General features: G+C 40.1%; 1 protein-coding gene across 1 annotated transcript in view; it reads right to left on the bottom strand.

Moving 5' to 3' along the window:
• Nucleotides 1–22,004, bottom strand: part of TAF4B (TATA-box binding protein associated factor 4b) — a gene marked incomplete at both ends in the record, with an annotated part of 71,325 nt that overhangs the window by 23,449 nt on the left and 25,872 nt on the right. Inside the window, 6 exons of the mRNA XM_080611519.1 lie at nt 706–831; nt 6,402–6,532; nt 9,260–9,429; nt 14,937–15,042; nt 15,608–15,740; nt 20,764–21,342. Coding sequence (XP_080467645.1) covers nt 706–831; nt 6,402–6,532; nt 9,260–9,429; nt 14,937–15,042; nt 15,608–15,740; nt 20,764–21,342 — 1,245 coding nt within the window. The remainder of the gene's footprint in view (nt 1–705; nt 832–6,401; nt 6,533–9,259; nt 9,430–14,936; nt 15,043–15,607; nt 15,741–20,763; nt 21,343–22,004) is intronic.

Here is a 22,004-nt window from a genome sequence, read left to right as displayed (position 1 = left end):
GCAAGTACAACATGATTCTTTCAACTCAAGATTAGGCTTCCACCCAAGGGGCTTCAGAATTCAGCTTGAAACAAAACAGAAACACAAAAAAAAGGATCAAGTCACACCTGATGGAGCAACATCTATGGATTTTTTTTTTTCCTTCTGTTCTTGAGAGGAGGGAAAGGGGAAGAAGGGTACTTTTGCTGTACTAGCAGTGGCTACATTGGGGTTCACAGATGCTAGGGTACCAGCTCCAAGAACAGCTCCAAGGCTAGCCTTCTGATCTTGACTACAGAAAATAAATACCCCTGGCAGGATGGTGGATCTCTGCAGGCTCCAGCTTGGTGAGATAGCGAACCCATATTTTCAGTGCTTAGCATGTGATGGAGAATGACATACTGAGCCAGGAACAGAGACAGGAAGAACATTTATGGCTATATGTGAATACTGCTTGTATTTCATTTTGACCAGCAAGAGTAACCTCAAAAGAAGAGTTCACACCACCACACATGAGAAAGAACTGCTTTGATTTTTTTATTTTTTTTTTAGGAATGTAAAAAGCTAAAATCCTTTTTTGTATAGCCTAAGCTGTCCTAAATATTACAGATTTCCTGTTACAGGGTTAATGGTTACTGCATTTAAAGCAGAAATAGGAGAAACTTGAAGTTGTTTGCCAGTCTAAAGAACACTATTTCCTTGGAAAGCAAGAAGTAAAGTTCTTACCTTGGCTGCTCGAAGCAACATTTCACGTTCCTCTTCATCCCTTCTCCGTTTTTCTAGGTGATCAAGCTCTTCAAGAAATTTCAGCTGTGCTCTGGTATCACTAGATACAATGTACCTATCACTCCCCTGGAAAGAGAAGTTTATTATAGACAACCAGGCTTTCATATACACCACTAGGGCTAATAAACCCAATGGGAACAATCTGACAAGAACAACGCTATTTTTCAAAGCCAGCAAGTGTAGGCTGTTTCAGAAAGACTTCAGGTGGTAGGCAGTCATTTACAAATCTCTCCACTGAAGTATGTTTCTTGGCATTTGTGACGTCTAAGAGGTTACTGAACAAGTCTATACTGATTATAACAAGAATAAAGTCTTCTGGATTTAAAGGCTAAAATTTTGTTTTAAACCGCAACTTCATACCCAGTGAACATACGTACAAGACTGCCTTTTGGACAGGTTAAGAGGGGAAAAGAACCCCAACTGTAAAGCAACAGAATATCATATCCTTTCCCCTTTAAAAAGGGAAAAAGTGAAATTTATCATTTGAGTGTTTGGCGTTATAGTTACAGCCTACAATCCAGAGTTTTAAATAAGCATCACCTAGTATTTCCAAAAAGAGGTTTTATGGTTTAGAACTAGTTATAATGAATCTTGTGGGTGTAGAAAGTGAGGTTAATTATATAGGGTTTATTACAGCTTTAGTAATATGTATTTTTGCCTCAGTGGATGCTCTCAAGTTATAGAATAGTTTATGTTGAAAGGTGACCTCTGGAAGTCATCTGGTCCAGCTCCTGTATAAAGCTGGGCTAGTGAATAATAATGACTAGTTTCAACAGTAATTGGACATGTATGCATCAAAACACAACTAAGGTCCTTTTGGTCTAAAACCCAGCAATTAGTAGTTTGGTTTTCACACTATTTTTACCCTCACTGGAAAGCTTGAGTTTAGCTTTACTTTAGCTACGAAATACAACAAAGAAAGGAAAGATCTAAAACATGGTCAACTGGCAATGAATAGCTTGTTTTTACTATTCAGCCTGTCTCTGGAAGAGCAATTGAAGCCATGTGTTGGCCAGAGTGCATCAGGCAAAATAAGGCAGGGAGCCCATTCTAGATGAGGCACGTCTGTGACACGGGTTTGTACCACTCTTTAATGCATGTCTTAGAGTCATCTTCTTTCCCTGTTACTTTGTGAACTTGTCTGTTCCTGAGAAATTCATCCTTGAGCTTTTATCAGTCAAACACACTATGTACTTTCAGCAATTCTTCTTTCCACCCTACCCCAATTTCACATTTTTAATGAATCAACCTTGATACACAACTATTCTGGAGTAAGCATATAATGTTTTACAGCTGTATTTCAGGCAAGGGTACATTTTAAGCTTATGTACTCTCAGTGACTTCAGTTGCTACATTTTTAGTTCTCAAACACACCATACTCGGACTTTTCTTCCCACATTCAGCCATACACTTTTAAAAGCTGTAAGGAAAGTAAAAGTCTTCTTGTGGGGCACCATTGTCTCCTGATCTGAATTCTCACAACCCAGCCAAAGAATGAAATCAATCTCTCCTCTGGTATTAAGTTTGGTCCTTTTCAATGAGCTGCCACATTGTCACGTATCACCAATTGTGGCTCAGACCACACCATGTGTTACAACCAAGGAGGCTTTCCAAAGAAGAATCTGTGGCTCTGCAAAAAGTCCAAACAACCTTTTCCCCTTCTTCTGTTCCTACTCAAGACTTTTTTTCCCCACTGTTCCCCACAAAACATACACTACTTTGAGTCAGTCTCAGTACATTAGTACAATTTGTTTTGAAACAGCAGTTTATAATAATCCACCACCATGCCACAATCCTTTTAAAGGGACAAAGAAGAAAGCTGTATTACCAGAAGATTATTTTTTCCAAAGTTTAGAAGAATTTTGCTTTGGAATGCTCAAAGTCAGAGTCAGATTACATTTTTAAAGCCAAATCCAAGACCTTATGCCAATTAGAAATGCAAGCTTCTCAACAAGAAGCACTCTACCATGTTCTTATATGGGACAAGAAATGGGCGCATCCATAATAGTATTTCAGCTCATCAACAACTGGTTTAAGATACTTTATTTCAGGAATTTTTAGAAGAGGAACACCTACAGTTATATTTTGTCCAAAAAAACCTTGTTATCTATAATCATTTAGCACTGAATTGCTTAGACAGAAAACATTATATTATATACCTCTTCATAAATTGTAGCCATTACTGTTATGATGGAGAAAGTTGGATTCAGTTGTTCATGTCACAGTTTAACTTCATTACATAAGGCTAAATTGTCCCCAGCTACAGCAGTGCAATCCCAACCAAACTAAAGTTAAAAGTGCGAACACAGACAGAATTTAAGCTTCTGATAAAGCACATAACCACAATAGAGAGCCTGGTTAGATTTGTACATGTGAAAGCTGACCTTGTATATCTGACAGTTGAAAAGTTGGTTTTACTTTATCTGAGCTACACTTAATCTGGAGTTCACTAAAAGTGAAAGAAAGTTTTTCTGCTATCCTAAAATAAATTACTGCTTTCAAACAATAATAGCACATCTATATAATCTTGTTATAAAATTAATTTTTCCATGCCCTTTTTTTTTCCTCCATCAAAAGAAATAAAGAAACGCATACAGTCAAGACTCTGTCACAGATGTGCTCTAAAGCACAGGCAATTCCTACCAAACTTTTTAAGTTTGGCTTACACATATTTGAGACATGCAGCTTTGAAGCAAAGCATTCCCAGGTACATCTTCAGCAAGAAGAGAACTAGCAACAAATTTCAAGAGCAGCTTTACACCTTGCCTGTGATTTGCAACTTCCTTCTTAGATTGTCACATACCCGTAAATGAATCTGAAACCTGACTAAGGTACTTGCATTTTAGCACCAGGAATGTACTGTATGTCCAGGGGCAGAAAGGAAAAACCACACACAGCAAGGCTGTGCTCCACTTCAGTCCACCAGGAAAGAACTTGAAAGAATCCCACAAAGACCAGCTCTCCCACAAAATCTGAACAGTTTAAGTCACATTGAACAGCCTTGCTGAGGACAGAGCAGGGACAAGCGGCTGCAGAGGTTCAGCTACTATGTGGGAACTTATTAAGCTCTGGCTTTTTATAGTCAACTCCCAAACCAGGTTAATAACAGAAAAGCTTCTGGTAAGTTATTTCTGTACTCCGCAGTTTGCTGGCGGCATGGGGTAGGTAGGAGAAGGCTGGCTGCTACCACATCTAGGAGTGCTCACTCCTTGCTATGTTTAAAGCTTACCCCTAAAACCAGTTCAGTGTCACACCACATTGCCCTACAGATAGTGCAGTTTAGGGTTGCAGTATTTTACTGCTACTGCACATGGGGAAAATATTTGCATGAAGCAATGTTTACAGCACAGCATGGTACCATGCCTCTCATGTGCTCATGGGCTCCAAACACAGGAACACAGCAGTCATGCTGTGTTGAACCCATCCACAGAAAAAACATGTTTTTAATCACTGTACTCTTTGGTTGCCATTATTAATTCTGGTTTTGGGTATCATATTATGTCACATACATACTCTTATACCTCAGCAGTTCTCCAGACTGTAAGAGGGAAGCAGCCAAGGAACCAAACCAGTAAGCTAATTACCTTTGTGGTCTTACCAAGGCTCTATAAAGGCACTGCAACAAGAATCACAACAGAGAGCAGCTTACAACAACCTGACAGGCTATTCCTACTTCAGATAAAGAGACTGCCATGGTAGTTTTATCCAATTAAGTGACTTCCAAAGACAGACTCCTCTATCTCCCTGCTCTGAAATTTAGTAAAAAAGGGCAAAAGTTGGCAAGTATGGCTGCACGATAAGAAGCTTTTACTCCGCCAACTCACTCTCCCTGCAGGGGTACCAATCAGATGTAAGCTGCTAGGCATGAGCTGAGCAAACTGGGAAGAAGAGTTTCCCAAGTATGATCCCATGAATCACACTTTGGCTTTTTACACCAACTTCTACCCTAACAATACTTACCCTAGTTTCACCCCACCTATCCCCATTACTGTACATCTTTTTGTTATGGACATAAGCAAATACAAAGCCTTACAGGGCAACTTGAAAAGGCTCTGGAAAATTCTCCAAAAAACATGATGCCCACACTGCACACTGATACCTATCAACAGCGTAGAGGGAAAGGAGGACAGGGCAAGCACTGGGGGAAGTGGAATACGGGGCTGTGTAAATACATAAATAAATACATAACAGGGCTCCAAAACCCTGTAGCGTTCTGTTCTTCAACATTTAAAAGCCTGTCAGCATCCTTCACAATATTATTACTCACAAACATAATCCTAAGGACACTCCTGTAGTGTAATACCATCTTCCTGACAGAAGAGGGTCCCTGTGCCTCTAGGATTATTATGCTCATTACTTGTTTTGTTTATGAGAAAAAAAGGACAAGAAAGCAAGCTTATTGTAAGACTGCAATCTTACCATTGCTCCTGGCAATTCAATCAGACAAAAAACCTATCAGTTTTCCTATTGCTTTAGTTCAATGAGAAAGAAATCAGCCCTATCAAGCCCACTGTCCAAGAACATTCCCTTGTGTCCTTGGTGTCTGCAGGACACGAAGTCCTACTGGTTACCCAGGACTTTAACTTCCACCTCACTTTTGCTCAGGATCGTGTCTCCCACTTTGGAGAGACAACATAGAACATGTACAGATTTCTAAAGACTTCTCATTAAAAACTCTATTCTCTTTCTGCACTGATTTTCTTTTTCTACCACGTCTTCTTCTGGCAAGGAACAACATACTCCAACTGCTCCAGACATCACTGGAATACTTGGAAGTTTCCGAATAGTTTCTGCTCTTTACTATTGCTTCTTCAGTGCTTAAAAGCCTATAAAAAGTGTTCAGTACAAAAATAACTCCTATCCCACCAGTTAGTAGCTCTTGTTAAATTTCGTTAAGTATAAGCTCCTGTAAAAAAACCAACCAAACAACAATAAACTAAACCTGCTTGATATTGAAAACGTGTGGACTAATATCTTCTTATTGAATGACAAAAAAAAAAAAAAAAAGAGCTGTTTTGGCCAGTAAGTTATTGCTTCTCATTTGTACCATACAAGCATTTTAAGGGATACTGGCTCACTGGAACCTAATTTACTTCATACTGAATGGAGTTAACACAAGAAGGAGGGGAGGGAATTTTAAGTAGCACTAGCAGAAAAAGAGGTCTGGAAACTTTAAGATCAAAGGGGTCTCTGCCTTCACATGGAGCATATTCTAAAAATAAAATACTCCATTCAGTTTCCCAAGGCTTTTTTACTGAGCCAATACTGCAGTTTCATCAACAGTAAATGCATAAAGCAAACACAAGTCCCTAAATCAACCCGACCACCAAGAGCATTCAAAAATAGCTTTACATTTAACCATGCAAGACAGATTTTTGTATAACAGCCATGGCTTTTTGTGGAAGAGGAGAAACACATGCATTTACTCTTATGCTGGGGTTTAAAAGCATCTATCCAACAAGCTGAATGGAAAACCTAAGGACTAGTTAGAGGCTAAAAACAGTTAAACCCAGCCTTTGGTAGATACTGCAAACACACATACTGCATATGATGTGGCTATACATGGAAGAGGTTTACCTTCAAGGCTGCAAAGCAGGAAAACTTTGGTGCAAAACTTGCTTAATGATTTCCTTTACCTTGTGGGTTGACACTCTGTGCTGAGCAATTACAGTTAGCTTTTCTAGGAGCCCTCGTAATCTCTCTTGTGTAGCATGGGAGATCAAGTTCACAACATCAGAGTTAAGTTCCATAATGTCATGCCTTTTACCTGTGGAAGCAGAGAAAATCCATTACGTGTTTTAGTAGTAGCTGATAATTGAAATAATTAGCACAGCAGGTATTCTGTTCCCCCTGGAAGTCATACCCATTATGAATAAAGGTTTGGAGATTATGATTTTCCTGGTAAAGTCACAACTTCAAAGATCTTAGACATTACATTAATAAAACTTAGCCTGGAGCTTCAGAAAATATAGACATTGTTTCACTTAGCCTCCAGAACCACTCTCCTTGCAAGGTCATTTATAGGACAAAGTTAATAAGAACACAAATCAAGCTTCATGTTCGGGGAGGGGGAGAAGTGGTAGCTGTAGAAATTAGTGCCATATTCTGTTAATTCCAGTAATTAAAAAAAATAGAGAATTACATCGTGCCCTGCTTGACACCGTGCTTGTTAACAACTCATGACATTTATTTGATGAGCAGAGAAGATTTTTGCAGTGCACTCCAGGCACGCAGGACCCTCTCACCTGCCTCAGCCAACCAGCACAGGGCAGACAGACCCAACCATCCCATGGCAGCAGCTCAGACAATACAGATCAAGTCCAGCCAGGGTCATCATGCCATCACCTTCAACCTTTTCTCTCGGGCTGCTGCTGCCTCTCTGCATTTCAGCAGCTGCGACCGAGGCTGGTGACAGCTCCAGGCAAAGCTGTGCCAGCCCTGCACCCAGAGCTGGGCATCACCTCTGCAACCTTCCCGCGGCTGCAGGCTGCCGACGGAGAAGCCTGCCCGTGGTTGACACCATCGATCACTCAGCGCGACTCTGTCGAGACACCTGGATGGCAATGATTTTTCCCTGGTAGGCACAGCAGGCAGCAGTTTCACATGTCTCATATGCTGTACCTGTCAGAAGCACTTTCCCTTGCCCCTCACTGCATTTACAGCGGCTGTAATATTTTATGATGCAATATACAGCACGCCTTCAAAACCCATTTCAGTATTTATTGCCAAGCAGAATGTTAAGAATGGATAAACACTAAACAGTAAAAAAACCCTAATCACCTATTTCATTTGCCTTTGCTACTCTAACTGAAAACGAAAAACAGTCTCGCGAGACAGGGAGAATCTACAATGCTTTCCCAGATATAATCTAAGTGTTCCCACTACTTGATCTTGGCCAGCAAGCACTGGCCTGTACCCTAGCCGAGTGCAAAGCTCATTTTGTTCAAGCACCTTTCAACACTTCCGCAGCAGTTTCTCTCTAGACTATCAGAATACATTTTAGTATGACAACTTGAAGACAAAATGTCCCAAATCTCAAAACATCCCTTCACACACACTCAATTTCTAAACCAAAAAGAGCTTGGTTCAAAAGCAGAAGCGTTCATTTTCTGAATTGCTGTATTCCCTGACTGTAATACTTTCCTTGCAATCAAAATGCTCTTCATTTACAACATGAAATATTATTATTAGTAATGTGAAACAGTTACCATGCCAGCCATGAAACAGCCAGGCTTGTATTCATCCATCTTTCAATGAATTTTCTTCACACCCCAAATGAGAAAATTATTCTAGAAGTACTTTATGGTTTTGTACAGTTCTTAATTTTTCCTTATACCCACTTCCCATGAATGACTGGTTAATGCTCTACTGAATTTTGGGAAAGTCTTCTAGGCACCAGTTTTGATGTGTATTTTCTCTTTTCCACTACTAACACAGCACTTACTTTCCTCAACTATGCTGTATACAGCTCAGATGGCACATCTGCTCTAGTGCAGGATATATTGAGGTAGCAGGTAGCATTTGCAAGCTACATGCTCATCACATGCTAGCTGCTCAGTTTGGACCAAGAACCAGTTGCATGTAGAAACAGAATTTATGATCATGTAGTTAAACCACTGTGACAGAATTATGACTGCATGTACAAACAACAGGCTTTCTTGAATACTCAGCTGTAAAACTCACTGTTCCAGTATGGCAAGCTACCAGGCAGAGAGCACGAGCACGGAGTTGAGCAATATTCATCCAGTTTGCTGTAGATGGCAGTGGTACCAATCAGCATGGTGCTATACAAATACATGCACCCTGCTCTGACATAATACAACATTGCTAAGCAACAGTTGTTATTTTGCTCAGAAACCAACAGCTGAAATAATATATACACTACAAGCTTCCTGTAAGAGTTTAGTCACAGGCATTTAAGTTACATTCCAGTATTATTCAGTGATACAGACAAACAGCTTTAATGTCTCTTTCACATAAAATTAAAGTTTTTTCCCTAGAAGAAGTTATAAACTAAGGTCTGCCCTGTGTGTATTGGCAGTTTGAAACTTTCAATGTTGATCAATAGAATACGTATACCTGAGCAGGCTGAGGAATGCAAAAACTGTTAGGAAAGTCAGCATAATACATCAAGTTGGAGCTGCAGAAATAGAAAAGCACACTTAAAGCGTTTTGACACCAGCACCTATACGGTTATTAAGTGTTCCATTAATTTTAAGAGTCATAAAGTTGCTCACTTCTCATATGTTAAAGTGGCACCAGTTTGTTTCTTCTGGTTGTGCTTCAGACTATTTATATGTAAAAGAAAACCTTACAGAAGAGCTGTTTCCTAGAAGCAGAAGTAAAAACTCAGTATATTTTGGTAGAAACACATGAATTGAGATGATAGATCAAAGTAGTTTCAGCTCCTCCTTCAAAGACTGGAGGCTAGCTAATGAAGCAGGCAAGGAAATACTACATCCATACATATCTGTTGCACACACTTTGTTCTCACCTATGTTCAAGATCTTCTTCTGAAGTGCTTCTGAGGAGAGAAAAGGTTCATCTGCGCAAGAGCGGATCACAGTACCAATGAGCTCAGAGTTTGTTGCCAAAATGCACGCATTCTCCTCGTTAAGATTGACCCTGGCCATAGAAGTCACATCATTTATGTCATCTTCAACTCTACTAAAGAGAAAAACAACACTTAATGCTTTGCTCAGAACAGATAGAAAGGAAAAGCCTCTTGACTATCAACAGCCACATTGCATATCTTGGAGGTCACCCCTATACAACAGATGTTTAGTGTGGGTGTGGACAGGGACAGGTGGATGTTAACAGCTTTCACACTTCAGTGAAGTGCCTCTCAGACATTAGATTGACTAATGCCCCAGTTGCTAGGCGTGCAAATCCCTTATATGAAACTGAAATTCTGAGCAAGCTCAAAAGCCAGAGACTGAGGTAAACTCGGATTAAAAGTTACCAAACCCCCCCCTCCCCTGCACTACCACTCTTATAGCTTGAAATTTGTTTTAAAACTCCAATTCATCAGGTAGAACTAAGTGCTGAAGGAAACTGAATATTGACTCATAAAGAAGCCCACTTCCTAACTGAGATGCCTACCCTATGAACTGAAGCTTACAGAACAGGCACGTCAGCACAGACGAACTGAAGCTTACAGAACAGGCACGTCAGCACAGACCTGATCTTTGCTTTTCTTTTAGTGAGTTTTCTTAAAAAATAAGATACAAACACTCCTTTGTCTATATACTAGAACCAACCCAGACCCTGCCCTTTGAATCAGTCCTATCATACAGTACTCACGTATGTAGCAGGGGGGATGTCACGCTTTTGAAGAACAGCAGCAGAGCTGTAGTTCCAGCTCAATTTGCTGGATTCTGCTGTAGGAGCTTTGGACTATGTGTTTAAAATAAAACCTCAAATCTGGCATCCTGAGCATGAACATATACTCATAGCAAAGCTCATGTTAAGCAAATAGCCTGTGCGCCTCGGCTTTCTTTTTTTTTTTTCTTTTTAAAAAGAGAAAATGCTCTTTTTAAAAAAGAAAATTTAAAAGAAATGATTTTTTTTAAAAAAAAGATCAGTTAAGTTAAAATACTGAATGAATCTTATATAGGAAAAGATTTGTCAGGACTTTGGCAGTAAAACAATCCAAGTTATTTTCAAGGAAGTTTAAATCATCAAGAGAAAGCCTTCTCTTGCTTCATAAAGTGACAAAGGTCCTGACAGTGGCTTCAAGAACCAATCCAGAATAGATATCTGCAATATTAATAAAGACAAGTGAAAGCACTCAATCTGAAGGTTTTCTGATTTGGAAAACAAAGAAAACAAAACTAAAACACGCACCTCTCCTCTTTAAGAGTATTCTTTGGCAAGGTTTGATAAAGTTCACCTTCAGAAAATACTGTGTGGCCTACCTCACTCTTGAACAAGGGATTAGACAGAAATATGCCTTTCTTAAGTGAAATGTGATCGCTTAGGGCTGGCAACGGGTAGAAGCTGATGTTATTAAAATGTAGGCTGGGTTTGAGCCATGCTCAAAACACACAAGAAAGTGTTAGGATTTTTCTCCTTATGGATCTTCTCCTTTGGGCTTCAGTAAGTTTCTATGGTGCAAGTTGTCTACCACAAATTTCTGGAGATAAACCTGGCTAGGAAAGGAGTCCAGCCTTTCCCTACTCCTCCTTCTATTTATTTGTGTGCAGTCATGGCTGGGAGTTATACAAAAGTGATTCATTCAGGAATAGAGACCCAAAGGATTCTCAAGCCAGCTTCATTCATTAAGTCTAACTAGACACGATAGCTTCCTGACTAGGCTTGTGCCCCAAATCCATCGCGCCAAAAGCGTTAAACCCCCAGGACTGTCAGAGCAGTTAGATGACCACGATCAGGATTCAAAGCTGAAGTTACCACTGCCAGAACTGTTTCTCTCCCCCTACCCTTTCACACCCAGCAACTGAGCATATAGTCATGCCCTATCAGCCTAACAGAGACCCTGATTTTTCAACAAGTGTGTAAATGAAACTTCACTGCATGATAATTGAGTGCTAACTGATCTTCAGAAGTACACTCCTGTTTCCTCTTCTTAATGACCACTAGTTTGCTGATGGCAGACAAGAATCTCACTGAAGTGGAGACTGCCACCAATCTGCTGATAAAGGGGATTACAAAAATCAACACAACTAGCACCAAGAACACACATCAGAAGATATCAGAGCTAGATGCTGGAACCTGACAACCCAGTGGAGCTGTTTACAAAATCCAGGTACAGATGCTCGCACCTCAGGTACAACTGTATAGTACACAGTTTCAGGAAATCATTTTAGCTTTCAATCTGGCCACATACTCCAAGTACTCAACATGAAGGAGGTAAACTTCTAACTACATATCTATCCACCTTTCTACATACCTGAGTTTCCCTTTAACAGTTTACTGTTTTCTTTAATACTTCCATGCATATTTCCATTTCTCACTGTCTCTCTTGCGGATACACACGTACAAGAGCTTATATGCAAGCAGACATCTTTACCTGTACTGTTTTTAAGGATCAGTTCTAATTTCTTCATAACTTTGTATTAAATCACCAAGTCACTAGTCTTGATGGAAGATAAATTTGCACTTACGAAAGCACTGTGGCACTTATTTTACCTAACCCAAGGAAACTATAATTACATTTCCTTAGAAGTAGTACTCACTAAAGAAAATGTAAGTTTCAGAAACCATGTTAAGTTTGTACTTTTTACTATTCTTTTTTCCCTTGCTGTTCCAACAAACCTCACTCATTTTTAGGTAAGGTATCATGTACTTCAAGTAAGCGATAGAAATCATTCTACTAAAGTGACAAATTTAAAATACTCTGAAGCGTACACACACACATTCCTGTTGGATACTGACTTGCTTTCATTTTCAGCAATCCTTCCCACAAAGCCTCTCTTCCACATCACTGTCTTTAACGCTTTTCATATTTCACGTATCACACCCAGAAACCAACAAGAAAAAACTCTCCCAGCTGTTTTAAGTCTCCAGTGATTTAAGTTTACTAGGACAATGGGGAAGCAGAACAGAGAGCGCTGCCCTGTATGAAGCCAGTTCTGACACACTGAACGTTCTCTTGGAAAAGAGGAGCAAGCAATGCAAATGTACCACACATCTACAAGTGTGCCTGTACTGGCTTGAAAAGTGAGACTGTGGCACCCTCTGGTGTTCGACCAACGCACGTATATTCTTCTGAATCCATCTTTACCCCATTTTATACAACAGCCAAAAGGAAAAACGAGAAGGGCATGTGGAACCCAAACCTCCCTGCACCATCGCAGACAGCTCCAGTGGGGCAAGAACCACCAGCGCTCACCACAGCATGGGGGAGGAGGAGCAGCTGGCCGGACATTCTTCACTCTGCTGCCTCACTCCTGTTTGTCTTCTGATTGAGATTGCTAGTCCCTTCTGGATGAAATGCACAGAAGTCAGAGTTGTATGTGCTTTGGAGAACGCCTCTATTAGACAGAATAGATGCACAAAGATGCAAACGTGTCTCATTTTTTCCAGAGTGCTCTCGCATATACTTTACAGAAGTATATAAAGCAGTTTATAAAATCTTGATGCTTTTAAAACAGACTGCCCTTTACAATACATGCCATGGGGCAATCAAGTGACAGTGAAGCCCATGTTTAGCTCAAATAATTTCTAGAAGCTTTTCTCTTTTTTTTTTTTTTTTTTTAGTTGGGAGATAAGGAGTCACCATTTTTATTACTGCTCCTCTCAAGCAAACTAAACCAGCCCATTAAGGAGCAGACATGGTCAAATTGCAGCCTATTAAGTACAGCTTAGTGAGTACACTCAAGCTCGAATCCTAACCTGACCAAGTCACACAGTAGCAGAGGGAGCCAGGCTCAGTGACATACTGCAATGAGAGTATACAGTTTGAAGTGCCACATGTACAATCACATCAATTACAAGACACACTGTCTGCCCATAATGAATCTCATCACAAAACCTTGAAAGGGGGCCATGGTGCTTCTCTCCGCCTCACGTATGATCAGCAGGTCATGCATGATGGATCACAGGTCACAAAGAACAGCCGTGCTGGGAATACTGAAAGTCAAGACAGAAGAGAACAACCCACTTCACAGCTTACTGGGGAACATCTATTGCCCAGGCTGGATTAACCCTATGTGGTGTTAGGCCTGCTTGGAGCACATACATACTTGATGGAGGGAAGCCAAAAGCTCAGGTACACGCTGCCCAGGTTCAGATAGAAGAGGATGCTCATATGTAGGTTTTGAAGTTGGAAATTTTGGTTATAGCAGTGAATAGAAGAAGCACCAGGGATATAAGAATGTTTCTTAGAAAAATTTAAGGCAAGTTAGAGATTTTAAATACAAATTCTCATGGAATTAAGCTACTTTGAAAATCGTAATCCAAAAGCAAGAAAGAAATCTATCTTCGATCACACTGTAAAAGCAGAGTTTTTCCTACACTAAGAATTCAGCAATTTGGAGAAGGAATTTCAAGAATTCAAACTTTTTCATCTAAGACAGTTAATATATTCCAACCGGAAGAGAAAAAAAAGGTTCTTTTTTTATTTTTTTATTTAATTTGTTTATTGTTTTGGCTTTTTTTCTATTAATTATATTTATGAAGTGATTTTATTTTTCCCAAACATCACTACCCAAAATTACATCCCAAATTATATTCCAAAGTGTATTTCGTAAGAGCTTGAGGCAGCTGAACAGAGCTATTGCTTTAACATCAGCTTTTCATTTCAACTTCTGGCTACCTGTGTTCTGGTGTTTACTATGTACTGTATGTCACTATAAACAACAACAGCTCTCTGTCTTATATCAGTGCACACAAAGCTGTATGTAGCTTTCAAGAGATGAGAAGTCAACTGGTCAACAAGACAAAGGTGTCATGTCTGCTTTTATCCCCAGAAGAGCAAATTCATGCTTGCCTTAAAGTCATAAGACCAATAATGCTTACAGCAGTCTGTACCTCCGTTCCAACATGACATTTCAGAGCTACAAAAATAATTTCTGCTTTTGAAAAGTTAATCAGTTATCAGAACTAAAAGCTTTAAGCACTCTTGTAATCTGAATGCCTAGGAGAATGCGCCAGAAGTCATAATTAGTGGTGTAGTCAAAGACTTTCACCTCTACATACAGGAACAAGCCTGTAAGAGGAACTAATAAAAGACTTTGAAATACAGCACAGAGCTTTAGACAGGTTACCAATCAGTCCGAATAACAGTTCAATGCTATCTTTCCATCCGTAAAAACAGGTTATACCTGCTTTAATTCTACAGAAAGGTTTTAATACAAGGTAATTGCTTTATATTAGTTAATAGTACTCACAGGATGGAGATCAAATATGCCTCCTCTACAAGTGAAAAACTGGTACATAGTGATGCACACTGTTTATATAATTACACTCTTGTGACAGCATGATAAAAATCCAACCTCATCAAGATAGCTTTCTTACATTAAAAATAGTTAACATCTGATATGAAGTCAAAAGTTTTAGGTTTCCCCTTGCCAACTGGTATTATAAATTGAAAAACATTTATCATAAACAAGTTTCTAAAGAAAGTTGCTTTGATTTGGGTTCTGTTCCCACTTCTATACTGTTTCTTTTGTTCCTTCCTATAGTAAACTTCTGATATTGTTTATTTTTACCTGAAGGATGTTGCTCCATTTGCTTTTATTTCAGCTTTCTGAACAGGAGATGCTTGAAGCGACAGAATTTTATTTCCTGGCAAGGTAATTTGTTTCAGAATGGAACCTAAAACAAAACAAAGAACACACCATGGTAAAAAGCAAAATGCTAAAACAACTGTTTAATCAGTTCATGCTTCTAGCAAAGGCTACTGCAGTCTCAGTAACTACTCAGGTCTATGGAAAACTAGACGCTCTAGAATCTTACATTCTACATGTTCTGTATGGCCCAAACCACTACACAATGTCAGCAAACACCCTCCTCTCTGCTAACCAGTGAAAGGTTTTAGTGAAAACTGGCTGTCTGAGACAAACTCACATTATGTATCAACCTGGACCTGTTGAAGGAAAACAATTCTCAAAAGCATCACGGTTTAAAGGAAGTTCACTGCAAGGAGCTTACTCACAGTATTTTTAACAAGTACATATGTTTGACTGACATGCTTGTAGCAGGTGCCAAAAGCTGACATGGCATTCTCATCAGAGCTCCAAGATGCTCAACTTATCACACGGAGCTGGCTGCTCCCGACAGACAACCACCTTCTTACATTCCTACAATCCACCAACAGTCTGCACTTATTTCTATACTTCAGCAGTCTTCTCTCTTCTCCATTAAAAAGGTTTCACTTTACCTGCAGGAAACTGGCTAGTTTGAACAAGCGTATTCAGTGGCATCCTTTTCTGAGATGTCTGTATGGTCAGTGTTGAGGGTTGCAGGAGTGAAGATACTTGCTTTACAATGGTCCCTGATGGTTGTTGGACTACCTGGAAGCGCAATATACAATATCACAGAGTGAGAAGAGCTAAACATACATAGAAATAAATAGTATCAATGTATCAACATGTTCATTTAGCTTTAAGCTCCAGCTCAGTGAGTTCTAACAGATACTTCACCTTTACTCTCTACTGAAAACCATATTAGACAAGTTTCACTATTACACAATCCATTACACTAAGAGGCTTTCCTCTGTGTAAGTCCTGCTTAACAAAACAGTTGAGTATTGAGTCTGTGTGCCAATAAGTTCAAAAGGGTAGGTATCACATACACCTAGTTAAAAAGAGAGAACGCCAAAACAGCAGTCAAACATGAAATCCTTTTCCTGTCAGGAATTAAGAGTATACACTGTAAAGTTACTAAGGCATTTTTAGAGCTGCAACCTCAATTGTAAATTGAGATGCTGCGTTTCAAAGTGTGTTCAGTTTACTTTTGCTTAACATCAGTTAGCTGGAACATACAGTACTAACCAGCAACACCTATAGTAGAACACAAAGACATCAGTACGCTGCTGAAGGGTAAAAGGGAAACAGGATGATAGTTTTGTTTTATTTTAAGAGGCTCTTGAAAGAAACAAAACCAGACAGCAGGATGCTGTCACACAGGCCTACAGGCACAGCCCATAAATACTAATTCTTCCTCTTCAGGGGCACATATTAAAATGCAAGAAAGTAACAAAATTCCCCTACCCCTAAAAGCCCATTTCTAAGCCTCCTAGCTAGCAGAATGTGGGCTGCAGCTTTTGTTACATCCTTTGGAAAAGTTCTTGATTACAAGTAATAGAAAGATGTGCTTTTAGCAAAACACAAAATTATCAACATCTTCAGATTGAATCCTACTTTTTGTCAGCAAAAGCTAATATAAAGGAAGTTCTGGAATCAAGAAGTCATGTTTTCTCCTCTACCTCTTTTTTTCTGACTTCAGAAAGTCTAAAGAGTGCTTGTACAGCAGCACTGCACAAGTTTAATTACAAAAATAATTTATTATACTTCAGAAATTAGTCTGTCTCCTTCTGTCATCTAACTTCATATTTGTCAGTAAACATCATCAGGATAAGCATCACTCATTCACAAAAAGAGGCACTTTGTGAATCAAATACTCAAGATACACCCCACCCATGCCCCTATAAATAACATCAGGGTTTGGCATAGCAACAGGAAAGCAGAATAACTGAGCTGAAGGTGGTGTCTGAGAACCAGACAACAAACAGACAGCTCTTGAGAAGAAACCTAAGTTCCAGAAAAGGAAAGAACCATGGGAGTACATACATGGGCAGATTGTGGACAGAGTCAAGGTTCACACACGCAGCACTTGCTCATGAAGTAATACAGACATGAACATTAGCTGCCATGTGTTTTACCAAAGTGCAGTTAGATCCTTCTGAGAGACCCAGCTTCATGTGCTGGAAGTTGTAAATAACATTAACAGCATCATTTAGGTGTTCAGGTAATTACTGAGCCACCAGCCGACCAGCTTGGACAAACTACTCACAAGGCTCTGCCAGCACCCACGCTGACAAGCACCAAGAGATCCTCCCTACCGCCAGCGAGAATGATGCTTCATCTTCAGCATCGAAACACTGAAACAGCACAGGAGGAAACAGCAGCATTCAAGATTAAGGTACAGCAGACAAAAGAACAGAGACTGGCAATGTTAAATCAATAGTCTAGGTGGAGGTTGGGACATAAGCCAAGTAACTGAGGAGACTAGATCAACAAGACACAGAACGGAACGGATGTATTGGCAGTAAAGCTAATTTTCTGTTTGCCATTCTAGCTGCTAGACTAACAGAAGCTGGAAGTCCTTGAGAGTTGCTACAGGGAGGGCAACAGTGCTAGAAATTTCAACAAGGATCTAAAGCCAGAAAGAAGTATTACAAAAGTAGGTAATACCTGTGAGAAAGAGTTATTGTCTCTTTTCTTCAGGTTAGCAACAAGAAGTAATAAAGGAAAAGGACTCTTCCTTTGTGCCCCATTAAGGAGGTTGACAGAGTCATCAGAATAAAAAGCATCAACACTCTAAAGTAAAACAAAATTACAATGCAACATCCAGACACCACCATAAAGTCAGCTGCCTGACAGAGACTCTGATTAGCCTTACTTGCATCTGTTCTACATTCATAAAGCAAAACTCAGAGAGCAGCAGAGGAATGTTGAGGTATCACCACACACCTCAAGAGGGACTGCTTCAGGAAGGAAGCCTCATCAGCTGAATGCAAAAGCATACGTCCAGGACAAAAATCTCTTGAAAAATCACAGAGACTCTGTTCAAGAAAGTTCATCTCTAAAGGGACTCAACTAACAACTCACTAAGAACAAGCAGCTGGAACAGCACAAGCACTTCACTTCTTGCTTCAACCATTAGCAATGTCCAGGGAGTGTGTCTCACTGGTAATGGTGGAGACTACACCATAAACCTCTTGCTCTTTAAGCTTATCATGAAGTTGTAGTCTCACAGCAACTTTCCTGCCACTGGAGGCCAGCAGCTGGTAATGTAGATTTTCATTTATTGTACTTTAACAAGAGATACAGAAATACGGCAGCAAGGCCAGCTTTATTTCCAAGAAGAAACTTCTTTGTAAGCCAATGTCCTTAAATGAGGCTGTATAAAAAAGTCATTAGGAGGGAACCCTTTCAAGAGTGCAACTTTCACAGCACAGGCATGCAATCAATCCCAACAGCATTCCCAAAGATCAGGTCCCTCTGTATCTGCCATACAAAGCTAGAGTTTTGATAATCACACTACAGAAATGAAAGTTACATGGTGCATCACTCCGGTCACAATTTTGATATTAAAATACTGTAGTACTGCATTCTTAAGCACCACCAACATTACAACAGAGCTGGCACGTGAGAGTTCATTTCACATTCATCAAGCACAAGAGTCCTAAATTAGAAATGGGCATGTAGAGGGAGTGCATGGCATCAGACAACCCTGTGGGCTGGAAAGGGAAAGAAATTGCTGGCAGTATTATATGGACAGATTTGCACAGCTGGCATGTGCTTCCTTTCAGCTGCCAGCAGGACCCTTCTGTTAGGGAGGGGAGGTCCAGATTTGTTTTCTTGTGGGAGGAAACAGATCCTCTGTCCTTTCAAGGAAAGGCATCAGGGAAGCCCAAGAAGATGCAGCCACTTCTACTAACTTGCTCTTTGTGCTAACATGTTGTCTGAACAAACACCAAGCTCCTGATAAGGCTAAGCTGCAAAGTGGTCAACTCAGCCTTTCTACAGCAAGTATTTTAATCACTGTGCCTGGGATCTACCCAAATGAGGATAAAAACATGTTTTATATGCAAGTCAATGTTTGCAAGGCACAGTGAAGAAAAAGAATTGCAACAGGCTACGACAATGCAGCAGTGGAGGAAGCAGGACTAATTTCTTGAGTTCATCAATATCATATTCAAGAAGTGTTTTGACTCCCCAGTGTAGAGTTAAGCTTCCTCATCTATTTGTACAGATGGTCAACCTTTCCCCTGGATTACATGGTTTGCTGTGTAGCCAACAAACTGCTCTCCAGCCTTTGTATAACCTAAGAAGCCCCCATTTTCTTCTGGCTGGACTTTCAAATTGAATCCTCAAAGACAGTAAGGGTATCAACTCCTTTTCCAATTTGGCTTTATCTATTACTATTGAAGACTATCAGTGCATATGCTTATAACTGGTTTTGGTGGGTTTTATTTCTTTGTTTTTAAAACAAACACACTCACAAAAAGGACTCCTCATCTCCTCCTTTTAAGCAAGTCTGGAAAGATGAAAAGCTGGTAGCATAAGCTCTTTATTTAGAATCCAGGATTCTTGCATTACATCCACCACCGTAACTATATCCCAGCTGAAACCAGGACACTTACATACTTAGAAAAGTAGAAAACTAAAAAAGCGAGACATTTTAGGGGTCTGCATAGTGTTAAATCAAGTACACACAATGAATTACATAGGAAATTCACACACTAAATGTCCTACTATACCTGTGAAAACTAAATCTGGCTTCACAGCAAGTCTAATGTTTTCCCCTCCTTTTAGGGAAGAAATCTTTACAAGGAAGTCCTATTCAAGAACTGGAGTCCTTTAACTGCCAAAGGGAGCCTGTTGTCTCGAAACACTTGGGAATATTACTTACAGGTAAGCCAGTTAAACGGCATACTACTTGGTATCTCAAACACCCATAAACCACACCTCACGTATTTCACAACGTTGGTCTTTGGGGTATACCTTCGATCCACAGTTTGCTGGTATTTAATATTAACAATAGCAAGAGGTTAACCTTTGCCAAGACAAAAAAATTAACACATTGCTTTTGAAGGTATTGTTTTAATAAGATACTTATTTCTCCTCGAATCTGTTAGCTATTGACGCCTAATAGAAAAAACTCACTTTTGGATGACTTCATAATTAACACGTCTTAGTAAATGTGGAGGTCAGAACTCCACTCTGAAAAGCTCATTTAGCTAGTTTGTACATTTCAGTTAACATATAACTAAACATCATCATGTCACCTGTGCCTGCAAAGTATCCAGGTGTATCCAGGGTAGGAACTGGTAGAGAGACTGTAATCCCTGGTGGCTAGCCGAGGCACAGCCCTAACAGGGCATATAATAGTAATTAACACAAGCATCCTATGAGCAGTTTCTGTTTCTGACACTAGCACTTCATGCCTTTTCTTTCAGATGCCAACTTATCCTGGCATCTTAACACACAGCAGTGGTCAGAACTCATATTCCCTCATGTCTCCAGCTCTGTGTTTGGTCTGGTGGAATGGTGGTCAGTCTGTCCTGCAAGAGACCAAGCTTACAGTTTGGCTTTCACCTTTTCAGCAAGGGCTCAGTATCTCTAAACTATGACAAACATAACTGATTAACTTATGACAGACTAGCTTCTGGTTAGCTCATGGCAGACAGATTTCATAAGTTAAGAAAAAAAACCACCAGCTAAGATCCAAATTGGTATCCTCTTCACAAAATGGTAGGAGTAGAAGTAAAGAAGCCCAATTACAGAGACACAGAGAAACTCATCTTACCAACTGTTTCACTTTAACCACTTGCTGAGCACCCACTGACTGTCCAGTGACAGAGTTCGGCTGTGAGATTTTGATACTGATTGGGGTTCCAGTGACTGATTTCAGATGCTGGAGAGGGGACGTTGCTGAAGATGCCACTGTAGAGACCAGCACTGGCTTTGGAGACTGGAGAGTGGATGCTGGTACCACAGAGGTGAAGACTGGCTTGACAGTTTGGATAGCAGTCAGCCCTGATGTTGCTGTCGTGGTGGTGAGGACTGAAGCTGCAGGCCGAAGAGATGCCGTCACCACTGCAGAGGAAGGAACAGACTTCATGGTCTGCAGAGATGCCGTCACTGATGCACTGACAAGGACTGGCTTTATAACTGGAGAGGCTGTCACTGTTACAGAGGCAGATACCGGTTTTATAACTGGAAGAGAAGTTGTTCCTACAGCTGAGGTTACCACCCCTCTCGAAGTAGCTGGTGCTGCAGAGATACAAGTCAAAACAGCTTCCGGGGTTGGAGCTGGCTGCTGCATACACTGCTGAATAAAGCTCTGAGCATTGGGCATTAGCTGCCGTAAAGCAAACATGCTTTTCTAGAAGAAAAAACAAAAAAACACTCGATGTAATATTAGCAGACTCTTCCACAGTACTGATACATTAGCAACTAAATCCTCATATTCTAATTCAATTTTTCATGAGACAATGAATTGCTTACTTCAAACCAGTTTTGCTAGAATTCAGGGACCCTTAACTTCATGATGCTACTGCTCAGTGAAGACCACAAGAATCACCAACGCAGGCTGAACAAAGGTCAACAGTCACAATGGCTTCACTGTACGTAGCAAACCTCATCTATAGGAAACTCATCCATAACCTGGTTCTCTTGTTCAGATTTTTCAATTTGGAATTTATGTTTCATAGTAAGGCCATTCTAACTGCTTTCCTAACTCAAAAAAATTTGTTTTGCAAAAAAACCTGCTATATTGTAACAGCTGTGTTTATTCCACCAAGGGTGTCTGACAAACTACAAACTATCCACCAAATCAGAAACAAGCTCTGAAGACAGGAGCACTTCTATACCAATACAGCTGTATCTACACTAGGGGGGGATACCACTTTAATAATGTCTGTATTGCTCCAGCAGCACATTTTAAGTCAGATAGTTCTTTGCAACACGAGGACATCAGTAAAGGTATATGGCAACTCCTCATTTTCACTACAGCTGTGTTTGAGAAGGTTAATGGACAGAATAATC

This window comes from Psittacula echo (assembly GCF_963264785.1).
Source record: "Psittacula echo genome assembly, chromosome: 2".
In the NCBI taxonomy this organism is placed as follows: domain Eukaryota; kingdom Metazoa; phylum Chordata; class Aves; order Psittaciformes; family Psittacidae; genus Psittacula; species Psittacula echo.
This window is presented reverse-complemented; position numbering and strand designations above follow the sequence as displayed.